The 16262-nt window shown below is 32.8% G+C and overlaps 1 protein-coding gene across 1 annotated transcript; it reads right to left on the bottom strand.

Annotated features, from left to right (window-relative positions):
- Positions 1-12400: 12400 nt before the first annotated feature.
- On the bottom strand, positions 12401-13361 carry LOC127135632 (uncharacterized). Its single transcript, XM_051062294.1, has one exon. The coding sequence runs from the start codon at positions 13094-13096 to the stop codon at positions 12533-12535; it is 564 nt and encodes a 187-aa protein (XP_050918251.1). The 5' UTR covers positions 13097-13361; the 3' UTR covers positions 12401-12532.
- Positions 13362-16262: the final 2901 nt, after the last annotated feature.

The raw sequence follows: 16262 nt of genomic DNA, 5'->3' as shown, positions 1-16262 counted from the left end.
TAGACGGTTTGGTTCCACTTAGATCGGAAGAGCTAAATATTAGTTACAATGTATAGCCAGTGGGGCCATCCAGACATGGAAAGAGTTAAAAGACAAGTTCTTTGAACAGTTTTACACAAATCCCATTTTATGGAGAGAAGGGAAGAGATTTCAAGTTTTTAACAAGGTGAATTAAAATCTCTCTATGGTGCTTGGGAGAGGTTTGAATTATTGTTGAAGAAATGTACAAATCATCATATGGACAACATGGAATAAATTCAATATTTTACACGGTCTTGAGAGTTCAAACTCGAATGCTTCTTAATGCCTCAACTGAGTGTACTATAATAAACAAGAAAGGCGATGAAGTGAAAAATATGATTGAGAAGATGTGTCAAAATGAGTACCGCACACAAAGTGATAGAGCTCAAAAGAAGAAAGGCATGATAGAGCATGACACACAAACAACCTTATTTACACAAATTGAAGCTTTATCAAAGCAATTAGCTACCACAAGTCTCATTCAAGAAAATGCAAGTCAAGTCTAGATATTAAAATGTGAAGTTTTTGGTGAAGGTCATGAAAATGACAACTATATACAAGAAAGACATACTGAAGAGGTTACTTACGCTGACAAATTTTCAAAAGCTAAATCCTTATTCCAGCACTTATAATCTGGGGTGGTAGGATCATCCTGATTTCAAATGGAGTAATAATCAGAGTCAAAATTCTAATAAAGAGGATTTATTTTCAAAATCCACCACCAAGGAGGCCATCTCCTTTAGAGGAAACTATGAACTAATTTTGGAAGATGAATCAAAATAACTTTAAAATAACAAGCTAGAAACATGAAGCAACCATAAAGAAACTAGAAACACAAATTGGACAATTATGTAAACAATTGCATTACAACAAATTGTATATTTCATAACAAACTTTTACCTTGGCCATTTATCTACCGAGGTAATATCTATTTCCTAAGAAGGATTTTTTTATTTTAAATTTTTTAAGACACTTTTTCCTTAGTCCAAACTACCAATTGTGGTGAAAAATGCATGAGGGTCACACTTTAAATCACCGAACCAACAATTTTGAGTTTTATACATTATAAAAGAGGCATGTTCCCATTACTTTTATTTTTAAATTAAAATTAAACAAAATTTCACCTCGGTCGAAATAAATCAATTGTGTGGAAATGTCTATCAAGAACACGCTTTGAAGCGTGTCCATGAGTGACATTTCCACATGGTTGTTTAATTTGACCAAGGTGAAATGTTTTTTCACTCCTTTTTTATTTATATTTAAAAAATTTAATATATGGGCGTAACTTTTTTAGCTTATGAATAGAACAACATCCTCCATAAGCAAAACTTTATCCTCTCACACCTTATCCTAATCTCATTAAACGTACGAAGCACCATTTCTTTACTAACCTCTTACCTGCATGGATCTAGTAAAGGAAATACAAAATTTACAAGAAGGAATATAAAAGTTATTTATTATACTTCTTCATCACATTTATGGTACATGAAGCCTTTTCACCATTCATGTTATGGTAATATTGTTGTTGTTGTTTGAACTATTTGTCCATAGGTTTTGTTGTTGTTGTTCTTGTTGAGACAATAAACCCTATATATTTTATATTGTTGTTTTTATTGAGTTATTTTTTTGTTTTTGTTGGGATAATTAGAATGTTTAGTGTTATTGTTGTTGTTGTTAAGAGGTAATTAAAGGTTTTATGTTGTCGTTTTTGTTGAGTTATGTTATTATATATGTTGAGATAAGTAAAATATTTAGTGTTATTGATGTTGTTATTAAGATGATATATGTTCTTGTTAGTGTTATTTTGTTTTTATTGTTGATATAAATAAAAGGATTAGTGTTTTTTTGTCATAATATTTTTGTTGAGTTAGTTTTTTTTTCATGTACGTAAAAGGTTTGGTGTTGTTGTTATTAAGATGAGATTAAAGATTTCATTTTGTTATTTTTATTGAGATATGTTGTTGTTTAGGTTGAATTAAGTAAAAAGTTTATTGTTTTAATGTTTTTGTTGTTGTTAAGATGAGGTTAAAAGTTTTATGTTATTGTTTTTGTTGAGTTATGTTGTTGTTTTTGTTGAAATAAGTAAAAGATTTGTATTACTGTTGTTATTTTTAAGATGAGATTAAATGTTTTATGTTGTTATTTTTATTGATTTATGTTTTTGTTTTGGTTAAGACAAGTAAAAGGTTTATGTTAAAATTGTTGTTGTTTTTGTTGACTTATGTCGTTGTTTTTGTTGAGAAGACTAAGGTCCTTGCGACTTTTTATATTTTGATGCAAGGAGAAGACTATAAAGTCCTTATAAGGTAGGGATATCAATTTATGGACTTGAATCACAAAGTACTTGGGATTTGTTTCAAGGGGAATTGTTAAATATTAGAATGACAAGATAATATAATAGATTTGTGCAAAAAGTTTTATCATCTGTCACTTTACCTTGTTCTTGACATTTTGTGCTCAACAAACTGAAATTTATTTTGATTATAAGAATTTTTTTTATTTATTAGTTTAATTATATTATAAAAGGAAACCAATTTATTTAGCAAAGAAGATATAGTGTCATCTAGAGAAGACTTGCAATCCAAAAATAGAATGGTTAATCTTAAGAATTTGAAAAGGAAACATCACGTTGTATTAAGGTTATACAATGTATAACCTTAATACAACATGATGTTTCCTTTTCAAATTCTTAAGATTAACCATAATAATTTGAAAAGGAAACACCATGTTGTATTGAGGCAACATAATTTTATGTTTATATGTTGTATTCCCTCGATACACTTTGATGTTTCCTTTTCAAATTCTTATGATACATATATTATTTTTGAGTTTCGAGTGTTCCCTAGATGAAACAATTTCTTCTTGCTTGACCAAATGATTATGTTTTTATAATATACTTATACAAGTAAATAAAAACAAATACTTATGATTTAAAATAAATTTTCTTCAAGCCAACAAGGAAGCCTACATTAAAGTAACAGAAGATACAATGACTTCCCCACAATTGGAATAACGAACCGTAGTGTAAAGTTATCCTAAACACCTATCACCTCGGGTAATGAAATAAACGTGATGGAAAGAAAGCTTTTAACATAGATTATTATTTCAACAGTGGGGAAAAGGTCTACAACGCACCAACTTTTTAAATGCCAAAATTGTGTTGCTAGGATTCAAACCAAGGACATAGCAACCTTTCACCTCGGTTAGTTTTCCAACCGTGGTGAATACTGAAACACTTTCTATGACACCTTTCGTTACCATAAACGAACAATCTTAATAGATACTATTTTTTGTAGCATTGACATCTAATTCAATTAGAGATTTTACAAGGAATACAATGGATAATACTAGGAATGAAAGTTAGAAGACTATTGAGTTGAGAAACCGAGTGGCTCCCATAGTATCAAGTCCAAGGAGTGAGAAGAAAAACAAAGTTAAGAAAGGAGTCAAAGATAAATAGGAATTTGTAGATGAGGGAAAAATTGAAAAATAATAAGGAGAAAAAAAAATAAAGAGAAAATAGTGAGAATATAGTGGAAAATATATTAAGAGGAGAAACACATAACAAGTTAATGGATAGAGACTAAATTTTGAGTAAAAAATAAATTTCTCATGGATGGTGACAAGAAGCAAGAGATTCCATATAATTTCAAGCTACCTTATCCATAAGTAGAAAATAATAACAAGAAGAAAAAGAATGATAAGGAAGAGGGTAAGTTCAATAAGTGTATGAATATATCCACCAAGCTTCAAGCCAACATTCCTTTTGGTGAAGCTTTAGAGAAAATTCCTACTTATGAAAAGTTCATGAAAGATTTCTTAGCCAGAATAAGAAAACCGAGAGATGATGAAAACATATGTTTGACAAAAGAATGTAGTGCAATTATCCAAAGGAAGCTTCCACCAAGGCTAACAGATCTTGGTTGTTTAATTATTCCTTGTTTGATTGATAAGTTGAAGATTGAGCACACACTTGTGATTTAAGGGCTAGCATTAATATGATTCATATTTCCATGACAAAGAAGCTTTATTGTGACAAAGTTAAGCCATCTAGAATGAATACAATTCTAGTAGATTGTTCAACCACTTACCCATATGGTGTGCTCAAAGATGTGTTGGTCAAAGTGGATGGTTTTCCATTCCCAACAAATTTTATGATTTTAGACGAGGATAAAAATGTTAGACAATAGGCTTAGATGTAGATTGGGGGGTGAATAGATCACTAGTTAAAAACACTTTAACATAAAAACTATTTTGAAAAGTTTATGGCAAGCGGAAGCAACCCAGATCGAATCGTCTAACCAAATCCGCTATCAAAAAACTCGGATATGCGTAATTGTAATCATCTTATGATAATGAATCACAAATTGATCAAAAAAATTAATCATAACCAATTTAATGCAAATTAACAAGGATAAACTATTTACAATGATCAAACACACAAAAAAAACTATTGAGTCAAATTGTCGAACACCTAATGTGCAGTCGATATTATTTGGAAGTTTATATGGTATTGTTGATCTTACAAACCAATCACAATATAAAGGATTATGATCAACTCAAGAACACCTAGTTCAAAATGTAATAAAAAATATTATCCAAAAAAGTTGATAGCACGAATGATCAATTTAACAATTTGAAAATGGAAAATAAAAGAGATAGAGAGGGAGAGAGAGTACACAAGGATTTGTTTAGGCAGTTCCCCAATCGACCTTTCTATGGGTACGTGTGCCCTCAATTCAAACTTGAATTGAGATGATGAAATTAACCTTACTTTGCAAGAGTATGCATACAAGAGAGATGTAGCAATCCAACCCTACAAACCTTAAGTTTGATGTTGATTCTGACACCTTCTCTTCCCTTGACCAAAGCTTGATCAAGTAACCCAAAAATTCCGATTTGATTCACCGTCTAACGCTACTTATTTGCAAGAAATCCATTTTTCTTCAAAGCTTTCACTCTATCGAATCCAAAACGCGTAATTGTTATAAACCAAGATTTAACAATATGATCCATTGTCCCGCGCTACTCCTTTGCAAGAACCTCCCGTTCTTCAAACCCTTCACTCGATAGGATCCGAATTGCATAATCTTGTCCAAAACCTTCAAATCCCTAAAAAATCTTGAAGGAAAACTCCAACTCTGTTTTCTTATTTGAAACCCTCAAAGATCTCAACCTAATTTACAGTACAATCAACCGAAATTGGACGTTATCAACCCTAATTCTAGATGACACCCAAACAAAGAATGATTATGTGTAGTTTGTTTGTGTGTATGCATAGAATGAGGTTGAAGATGATGAGAATGCTTTGAAATTCTAGTTTCATGTAGGTTTTCTCTAGAACTTTACTCTAGAACCTTAGTTGAAAATGATGCATGTATCAAGTATATATATGTAAGCAAGTATAAAGCAAAAGTAATGTAAAAGGAATAGAAAACAATACAACTTTTCAAGATTTTTAATGTTTATGTCGACCTATGGAAGTCATGTGTCATCACATACGATGCATGTGCCAACCTGTAGAAGCCATGCATCAATCTGTACAGGTTATGTGTTGACCTGTAGAGGTGGCACATCTAACAGAGCCTACATGCTCTAAAAATGCAGTACATGAGTTAACCTATAAAACGTATGCGTTGACTCGTAGAGACAAACTTTTTCTATGTGTCGAACTGTAATGCGTATGTGTTGACACATAGATGTTTTTTCACATAAAAATAAGTTTTTGATGTATAAAACATTTTCTTGATGCATGAATCTTTTCTAAACCTTTTCCAATATGTTGTCATGCTCCCTAATTCTAAAATGCACAGGTAGACTCAGATGATACCGTCCAATGTACATAAATGCTAAAGTATCCTAGTTTTGACATCATACAAAATATATCTAACAGAAAAGTTGCACTCATAGAAAATACCTATGTACCTCTCATTCTTGGAAACCAGTAGAGCTTTGATATGTGGAGTTAGGTGAACTTATATTGAGATCTCAAGATGATAAGGTAACTTTTAATATATTTATAGGAATGCTTCATCATAATGAAAATCCTCAATATTATCGTGTTGATGTAGTAGAAGAAGTAGTTGGGGAAGTATCTCAAAGTGAGTCACCATTTTTGCCTATTAAGTGAGCTATTGTGAATTCAATTAATAAAATTGAGGAAAGACATAATGGGGGAAGTTGAAGAATGTGTGTGTTTCTTAGAATCATCATAGGTAGAGAATGTATAAATAAAAATTGAGGGTTTAAACAATCAAGAGCCAAATATCTTAGAATTAGGAGAGACTAAAATATATATTGCCCTTGAGTTAAAAGAGCTTCTTCCATATTTAACATGTCTTTTTCAGAGAACAATCTATGTAACCCTCTATCATTAGTAGTTCTCTAACTAGCCCCGAGGAATAAAAGATCTTGAGAGTGTTAAGAGAAAATACGGGAGCACTTGAATGAAGAATCTCTATCATGAAAGGAATAAGTTCAACCTATTAGATGCATAAGATCAAGCTTGAGGAAAATTCAAGCCAATCGCCCAACCACAATGATGACTTAATCCTACAATGAAGGAGTTTGTGAAGAAATAAGTGCTTAAGTTGCAGGATGTAGGTATGATCTATCTTATCTCTGGAAGTTCATGGGTTAGTATGGTACATGTGGTCCCTAAAAAGGGAGGAATGGAAGTTATCTAGAATGAAAAGAACGAGTTGATACCGACTCGTATAATTAGTGGCAGGGAAGACGTGTATAGATTACAAGAGGTTAAATATAGGAACAAGGAAATATAATTTTCCTTTACCCTTCACGGATTAGATGTCAGAGAGATTAGCAAGTCAGGCATATTATTGTTTCCTTGACGGTTACTTAGGTTATATTCAAATTTCCATTGATCTAGAAGATAAAGATAAAACAACGTTTACATGCCCCTTCATAGTATACACTTATAAGAGATGCCTTTCTATTTATGCAATTCCCCAACCACATTTCAAAGGTGTATGCTTATGTCTTTTCTAACATGATTGAAAATTCTATTGAGGTTGTTATGGATGATTTTTTCTGTATTTGATAAAACATTTTATATTTGCCTTGGTCATTTAATTGTTGTTGTGAAAAGATGTATTGAAAATAATCTTGTCCTAAATCAGGAAAATGTCATTTTACGGTAATTGAAGGAATTGTTTTAGGACATAAACTCTCTTTGAAGAGTACTGATGTGGATCAATAAAAAATTACCACCTCCTATTAATGTGAAAGGAGTGAGAAGTTTCTTAGGACACATTGATTTCTACCAACGTTTCATAAAATACTTCTCAAAGAATCACAAACCTTTATGCAACCTCCTTATTAAGGAAAATGAATTTTTGTTTGATAATTAAACTTTGATTTCTTTCTCTGCCATTAAACAAAAGTTGGTCACTGTGCCCATAATCACTTCTCATGGCTGGGAATTACTTTTTGAGTTCATGGGCAATGCAAGTGATTATGCAGTTGGAGCAGTGCCAGGCCAACAAAGGGATACATTTTTCCATGATATATACCACACTTGCAAGGTCCTTAATGAAAATCAAGTCAATTATTCAACTAATGAAAAGGAACTATTAGTTGTAGTATTCACTTTGGTAATTTTTTGCTCTTATTTATTTGGTTTAAAATTTATTGTTTTCACAGATCATGCAACACCTAAGTATTTATTCACAAAAGGAAACTATAAGCCCCACCTTTTTAGATGGATACTTTTGTTGCAAGAATTCGGCTTGGAAATCAAAGATAAGAAGGGAGTTGAAAATGCGGTAACTAATCATCTTTCAAGGTCAGAGAACTCAGATATTACTAAGAAAGAGAAGAACATAGTTGAAGAGTTCCCCTATGATCATTTGTTTGCATTAATTGAAAGACCTTGGTTTGGTGATATGGCCATCTATAAAGTGATAAATATCACTCAAGAAGAGTTCACATGGAAGAAGAAAAATAAGTTCTACAAAGATAAGAAATTTTATATGTGGGATATCCCGTACTTGTTTAAGGTAAGTCTTGATGGCTTGATTTGGACTGTGTTTCAGGTGAAGAAGCAAGGAGTATTATGTGGAACTACCATATCTTAGCTTATAGGGGCCACCATACTGGCAAACAAACAACATCAAAAATCCTCTAATATGGTTTTGGATGGCCTACTTTGTTCAAAGATTGTAGAAATTTTGTTCAAACATGCCCAAAATGTCAAAAGACAAGTAATACATCTATGAGGAAAACCCTTAAACAAAATGCTAAAGGTATAACCTTTTAATTGCTAGGACATTTACTTCATGGGGCCTTTTCCTTCATCTTACTCTAACCTTTATATTTTTGTTTGTGTTAATTATGTAACCAAATGGGTTTAAGTTGTAGTTTGTATGACTAATAATGCCCATATTGTAATTAACTTTTTAAAAATGAATGTTTTTTCTAGGTTTGGAATACCCAAATTTTTTATCAGTGATGGGGGAAGCACTTTTGCAACAAATATTTTTAAATTGTGTTGGCAAAGTACACAATGAAACATAGAAAGTAAACTCCTTATCAGCCTCAAACGTGTGAGAAAGTTAAGGTATCTGATAGATAACTAAAATAGATCTTGGAAAAGACAGTTGCAACATCAAGGAAGGTTTAGCCAAAGAAGTTAGATGATGCACTTTGGGCGTATAGGACATGATTTAAAACTCATATAGGGCTTTCACCTTATATGTTTGTTTACGGTAAAACATGTCATCTACATGTGGAACTTGAGCACGAGACTTATTGGGTAGTGAAGTTTATAAACTTTGATGAAAATATGGCTGGAAGAAAGAGGCTGTTGAAAGTGATTGAATTATAAGAGATTACCTGCAAGCATATGAGAATGCAGTAATCTATAAAGAAAGGATGAAGCGATACCATGACAAGAACTTGGTGAAACAAGAGTTTCATCTGAGACAACATGTTTGAATATTCAATTCAAGGTTAAAGTTATTCCCTGATATAGTGAAGTCTAAATGGTTAGGTCCGTTCATGGTCAAAGAGGTCTCACCATATTAGGTTGTGGAAATTCAAAGTTCTATATCTCCAACTACGTTCAAAGTGAATGGACAAATGCTCAAACTATATGCATGATGGGAGATTTCATTTGAGAGGGTCTTTCTAGTATTAACATAACCTTAAATCATCAATAGCCAAGCTAGTGACGTTAAAAAATGCTTAATGGGAAGCAATCCATCAGGTAAAATTTTAAATTTGGTTTAAGTTACTAATTAATTTTTTGTTTTATTTTTATGATAAATCAGTATAAGGAAAGGAAAACCAAGGAAAAGAAAACAAACAAAGGAAAAGGAACAACATGAATTTTACATTGGAAAATCTCGTGTGATTTAAAGGAATCTCGCACGATTTGAAGGAATTGCCGCATGATTAAAAGGGATATCTACTTGATCAGGGTGAATTTTCAAAAAAAATTGTTATGAAGGAATTGCGACACGATTAAAAGGGATCGCAACACAATTTTTGTGACTGTTGGAAATCGTTGTGCAATTTTATGTGCTTACAAAAGAAGAGTTATAGAAATTGTCGTACAACCACCTTTTAACTCAAAATATTCTCAAAGATTTCAATGGCAACCACACAAATCTCTAAGTCACTCATATTTTTTAATCAACTTTCTTCATTATCATCATCAATGGCCCCTCTCGCTAAAAGAGGAAGAATGCCCTAGTCAGTCGCTTCAGGTAGTGTGTTTGCACAAAACCATATTTTTTTCCTCCATCTTCATCTAAAAAATTTCTCAGTACAACTCATGCTGATAGGTGGTAAAATAAAAATTTCTCCATCTTCAGGTAATGGCAAATTCTAAACAAAATGATTCGGGCTCTATTGCATTATTAATGAATTATGCATATTTGCATGTGTATAGAGCGGAGATGGTGATATTAGCTTACCTCCGAAAATTCCAATAAACAAAATCATTATGAATAACATGTCAAGAGCACCGGTGCTTCAAGTTGGAGTAGAAGTTGAACAAGACTATGAGCATCAACCACCACTTGGTCAAGAAATCCCTAAAGCACAATATACACAACAACTTCTTCCTCATATCTTCCAAAAAAATTCCATGGGAATGGCCAACTAGGTCAATGACATCTCTGCATCCCTTTTTGATGAACCGACTCATTTTTATAGTTAGTTTCGAGCGGTTATAGAGAAGTACCGTCATCATATACTGGCCTCAACCTTGTTCAAGCAATTTGATAGAAGTAAATTCATGGAGAGATATTTTAAAGACTAGAGAAGAGTAGCTATAGAGAGAGAAAGGATTATGACAAAGTAATTTTCGAGGCAAAAGCGTGATCACCATGAGATTTTATACGCTTGATGAACTTGAACCTTTTTCCTCTTCATCCTCCTACAGACGACCAGTGATTCAGAAATTTCAATGTTGTTTTAATTTTTTTATTTCGGTATTTTTCTAGCCTTAAGATTTAAGTTTTTAATTTTGTCAGTTTGCTTTCCCTTTTATTTTCTTGTATTGTTTACTTAAATTTAATCAACTGTTTTGCTTTTTAATATATTTTTTTCAATTTAAAAGTATTATTTATTTACCAATGATGCCACAAGAATACAAAAGAAAAAAAATCTAGATAAAAGATAAAGTAAAAAAATGAGCTCGGTCGCTATGGAAGGTCTGAAAGTAGATTGATGGACAAAGAAGAAGAATGACATCTAATTAATGTATACTCAACTTCCAAAGTTCTCAACATCTAAGATTTGAGACCAAATATTTTAGTTTTTACTTGTTATTTAACGTATCCATGCAATGGTCTTTTTATAGAAGTTGCGATATTCCTAAGTAGTTAATTGGTTATATTCGTTATACACAATAAGACAATTTTTTGTTAAAAACTCTGAGCTTTTCAAGCAATCATGAAATACAATTTATTTGTTACTAAATCCCTTTAAGTCGTAGCCCTTTTGTTTTGTGACATAGTCATACTATAAGTCTATTGACTTGAAAGATTAATCTTTCCATTCTTTTTAGAGTTAGGTATAATTTTGTCAATGTTAATGCAAATGATTAAGTTTGGGATTACTCTTTAAATTAGCAACATGTTAAATTTTAGGTTAGGGCACTAAAGAACATTGTTAACAAAAATAAAAATAAAAAAGTTAAAATGACTTCTTCAAAATAAAAATAAAAAGAAATGAAAGAAAGAATCAAGAATAAGTTTTTCTCCGGTATTGTTGAATTTGGTAATTCTATTATATTAAGAATGATTGCAAAACAAGAAAAAAGGAAAAATATTTAACTCCAAATTTTAAGCCTACCACCCTAAAATATCCAATATTGACATAAGCCTCGTTATAATTGTGAAAGACCTAAATAATGTGTATTTGAATGTTGACTTTGATTGATTGTTTAAATTTTTTTCAAATTTATGGTAAAATAATTATTTTGTGTTGATTGAGCGATTATCATATTATTTTATTTGAGCAAAAATATGAGAAAGAGAGACATGTAGAGTATATCTGAAAGTTGGAAGAATTCTTTAGACTTGTCTAAATTGAAGCAAAGAACAGTGAGATTTAAATAAAAATTGTGTAGTGATCATTGGTTGCAAAAACATGTTATTCTTACTATTAAATTTTTTATTTTACAAACAGTTTTTTTTAAGACAAATAACGATTCAAATTTGGAGTTATGATGACAGTTTGTCATCATTAAATTTTATCAATAATTTCAAGTAATTACAATTGCAATTAGTGAAGAATTACATAGTTTTGAAATGAATCTTGACAATATTTGAGATTACAATCAAAGCATTCAAAAGGAGAATTTTGGAAAGCTCAAAAATTGGTGCAGCTACTGGAAAATTCCTAGGGTATTTTCACCAATCACCGCATGATCACTTTTAGTCGTCGTGCGACTGACAATTTAGTATACTTGCTATATTAACCATCAAACCCCAAATTCCACATTGATTAAAGATAATGCCTACAAATAATTTATATAGAGTGACACTTCTTATCTTACAAATTGATTTTATAGAGATGAGTTATGTCAAACTCTAATTTTAATAGGGTATCAGAGTCTATCAATCGGACCATAGATCATCCATTGTCTATATCCATCCAACATGCTTAAAAGTGCTATGGATGAAGAAGTGTATTGAAAAAATGTAGTTCCAACGACCGATTCAATTTCATTTAGTTAGTTAGTTTTCAAGATTGTCTTTAGATCCAACCTTTCTTTTAACTTTTAGAAATACTTAGGATACCCAATATAAAGTGTGACTTCAAGGGCCTTATATTTTGGCATTAATTGATACCTAATTAACTAAAACAATTTGTATAAAAGATATACATATCTTTAAGTAGAAAAGAATGAAAAACAAAATATCAATTTTTACCTGTTTTTTTTTTATATATATTTTGAATGGCAAAGAAATCACATTAAAGAGTGTAATATATTTCAACTCATTATAACCGAAGAAATATAAGAGAAAAAGAAAATATCCTAAGAGAAACAAGACACCAAAAATTGAAATCTCAATGACAACATGGCTTGAATTTTTCTTATCTGCACCTTAAACCCCACATCCTCAAATCTACTTGAACTCACCATTCTCATGTCCTTACCTTGTTCTTTTTCCAAACACAAATTATCCTCTTGTGTCACCCTCCTTACAGAAAAATTAATAACACCATTTTTTCTACCATCCCAATCTCTCAACCCATAACTCAAAGTTTGATCACAACTTCGTAACAAAACATTGTCATCAAGAAGATCAGAAAGAGCTACCCTAGCCACTCCAATGGGACGAATCCCTTTGTACTTCAAACATTGTACTTCAAATGTCACTGAATTCGCTGGTAGGGGAATATCTAACATGAATTTTTCATTCCATGAAAGTAAACCTTCATTTTCCTTCACCATTTTCGTCGTGCAAGAGTTGAGAGACTCGGCACGAACGACAACAAATAGTTCTTCACTCTCAGTCTTAGAATTTCCATCCACACTTATGTTTTGTCCAGAAATAATGGTGATTTCTAATTTGCATGCTTGTTGTTTTCCTTCCATATCTATTAGAATTTTTTTCTTTAGGAAATATAAAAATAAAAAAAGTATGGTATTGTATTTTTAGGAATGATTGTTTGAGATGAAAATGTTGGAAGAGGCTTTAAGTAATGGGATTTGACAAGAAAGTGTGAGGAAAAGAAAGGAAGAACTTCCAAGGACAAACCCTATATGTAAGCAAAAAAAAAAAAAAGTAAATTAAGTGTTGACCTTGACCTTGATCTTTATAGTACTACTATTAATTCTACACAACTAACTTGGAAATATCTTAGGAATTTAATTTTCTTGTGCCATTGGAATGCACGTAACAATGTGTTTGGAGATGGACTCATTCAAAAAACTATAATTGTTGTTGATGTGATTACTTTTGGAGGAAATTTCTTCTTGCTCATGCAACAGTTACAATTTCGAGAGAGGTGGAATGACAATTCAAAGTTTGTTCGGTTGTTACCAAGCATCTTTCAATCAGTACGCCGTATGAAAAGTGATAAACATAGGACTGAAATTTGTAATGCATGTTTTGAGCTATTGACTTAGGGATTGGAAAGGGGAGGCAAAATGGAGATATTCATTTTTCAATCAGTACGCCATAAGAGTGGTTATTGTGGTGGAAAAGAGCATCATATATATATATATATATATATATATATATATATATATATATATATATATATATATATATATATATATATATATATATATATATATATATATATATATATATATATATATATATATATATATATATATATATATATATATCGTACAATAGAGTTATTCATTGAATAAATTATTTTGATAACCTTTCAAATATAAATAATTAAATATAATAAAATTAAATAATAGTGATTGATTGAAGGTACACTACTTAACTTTTAGAGATGAGTATTATTTTGGATCGATCAAATGTCCAAATCGCTAAGACTCAAATTCATGCACATCCGCTCCATATGACCCAATATATAAAAGTCACGTCACACAAAATTTAATGTACACTTTATAATCTTCATTTTTCATTACACTCATTTTGATTCTTGAAATGATTTGGGCGTTGGAGTTGCTAACCTTGCAGGTCCAACCCCGCACCGCCATATCATAAATCAACATCAGTTTAGGATTCTGCATCACCAACTTGCATCCAATTCTAGTTCCAGAACGAAATAGTTGCATCACATGTGGGAATTGACTTTTGATTCCCTCAAAATTCTACGAGCAGATAATCTTCTCTCCAAAATCAGATCTCTACTAAAAATAGAGGGAGGAGAAGCGGTAACTCCGTTAGTCATATCCAGAAATTCGGTTCCATCCTTCGATTATGTCCTCCATCAATTATCATTGATCGATGAGATCCGCGGGGCAATGACATGCAATATCCTATCATCAGAGTGCCTTTTACTAACGATAAATATTGGCATTCAACGGAGCAGAGATCGATTGGAGTTAGGACTTCTAGATTGTGAAAAGATAAATGGAATTTCAAATTTTGATCTACCTCTGATTCTAGTGGTCACCATCGTTGATCAAAACCTAACAAGATTCCTTGTGGATGATAGAAGCTCTTGCAATATCCTTTACGCGGGCACGTTAAAACGGCTAGGTATCCAGCAGGTAGATTTGAATCTGTTTAATGGTGAAGATCTGTTAGCCTTCAATGACTTGTTAACTCACCCTTATGGAATGATAGTTATAATGTTGGAGATTAGAAAAGGAATGTGTGAGAGAAAGGTAATCCTCAACTTCCTTGTTGTTCTGTGTAGGAGCGACTTCAGAGGTATTACGGGGAGATCCTTCTAGACAAAGCTAGATGTGATAGGTTCTCTGGTCCACGTGAAGGTATCCTATCATGATAAAGAGGGAAAACTAACTACTGTTAGCACCGACCTAGAAGAAGAAGAGTGGATCAAAGAGCTCACCCTTGAGGACATTCTTGCATTGGTGGGAGGAACAAAAGAAGGTTCGAGGGATACCAATACATTCAACCTAGACGCACGCGAGGTTGAAGTTTGGCCCATTCCAAATGGCGAGTTTAAGTCGATATAACCAAACAATAATCCTACCCGGTCGGGAGAGATAAGATTTGGGTTTCCCTTTGAGGTAACATCCACCTTAATTAAATGTTTACAGGACAACACAAGCCTTTTCTCCATCTCACCGAATGAGATGGCTCACATAGACCCCGTCGTGGCTTGCCACTGATTGAATGTGGACTTCAGCATCCGCTACGTCTCCCAGCAGCGAAGAAGGAAGTCCTTAGAGAAAGTTTAAGCTATCACGAGTGTCACAACCTGAAAAATACAGTGTGCGGAAAAACAACCGGCGAAAGAAAATGACAGGAGAGTCGCCACCGTGCGTTATTTATCCCAAAGGAGGGAAAGGAAACGCTCGAAGTAAACCTGGAAAAAGGAAAGGACAAGACGGGGTCTCGCAACCAAATCTTGGGTTCGGAAGTCGGTTATGCGAAGGGAAGGTATTAGCACCCCTACGCATCCGTAGTACTCTACGGGATCCACTTTTGTAGTTCTTGTCTAAAGGGTGTGAGTTTATCTTGTGTTGTTTACTAAAAAAGGGGTTAAATGAAAATGACTCGCGCGGATGTCGCATCCACTGCATACGTATCTCATTTGAATATGAGAATCAGAGTCTCCGTAGCTCGGATGACCTATGAGTTGGGGGGATGTGTGCTCGCTAAGACATCGCGTCTTATGCCTACGTATCTCATCTGGAATGAGAATCAGAGCAAGCCGTAGTTCGGCTAACTACGGGGTTATGGATTGGGTTTTGGACGAACGACTTTACTACGCAATCTACCGGATGCTCGACCTTTGGAGACTTACTCACCTGTAGTAAAAGGAGTAAACGTGTGTTTAGGAGAAGAAAAATCAATGAAGGGTTAGGGTTTGGGATGCTCATGCAAAAAGGCAGTCCTTGACGAAGGAACCTGTAAAAAAAACACACAAAAACATTGCCTCCTATCGAGGTCTTCCAGCTAGGAAAGCAGTAAAATGCGGGAAAAATGTAAAAGTACCACGCGGATAAAGATCCGAAGCAACAGCAGTTAGAGGAATGGGAAACCCAGGGATCCTTCCAAGCTAAACACCATCAAAGAAAGTGAGTCAGTACAGGTAATCAGAATGAAACCTCCAGGGGGTATCCCACAAATAAAGTGGAA

This window comes from Lathyrus oleraceus, chromosome 4, assembly GCF_024323335.1.
Source record: "Lathyrus oleraceus cultivar Zhongwan6 chromosome 4, CAAS_Psat_ZW6_1.0, whole genome shotgun sequence".
In the NCBI taxonomy this organism is placed as follows: Eukaryota; Viridiplantae; Streptophyta; class Magnoliopsida; order Fabales; family Fabaceae; genus Lathyrus; species Lathyrus oleraceus.
This window is presented reverse-complemented; position numbering and strand designations above follow the sequence as displayed.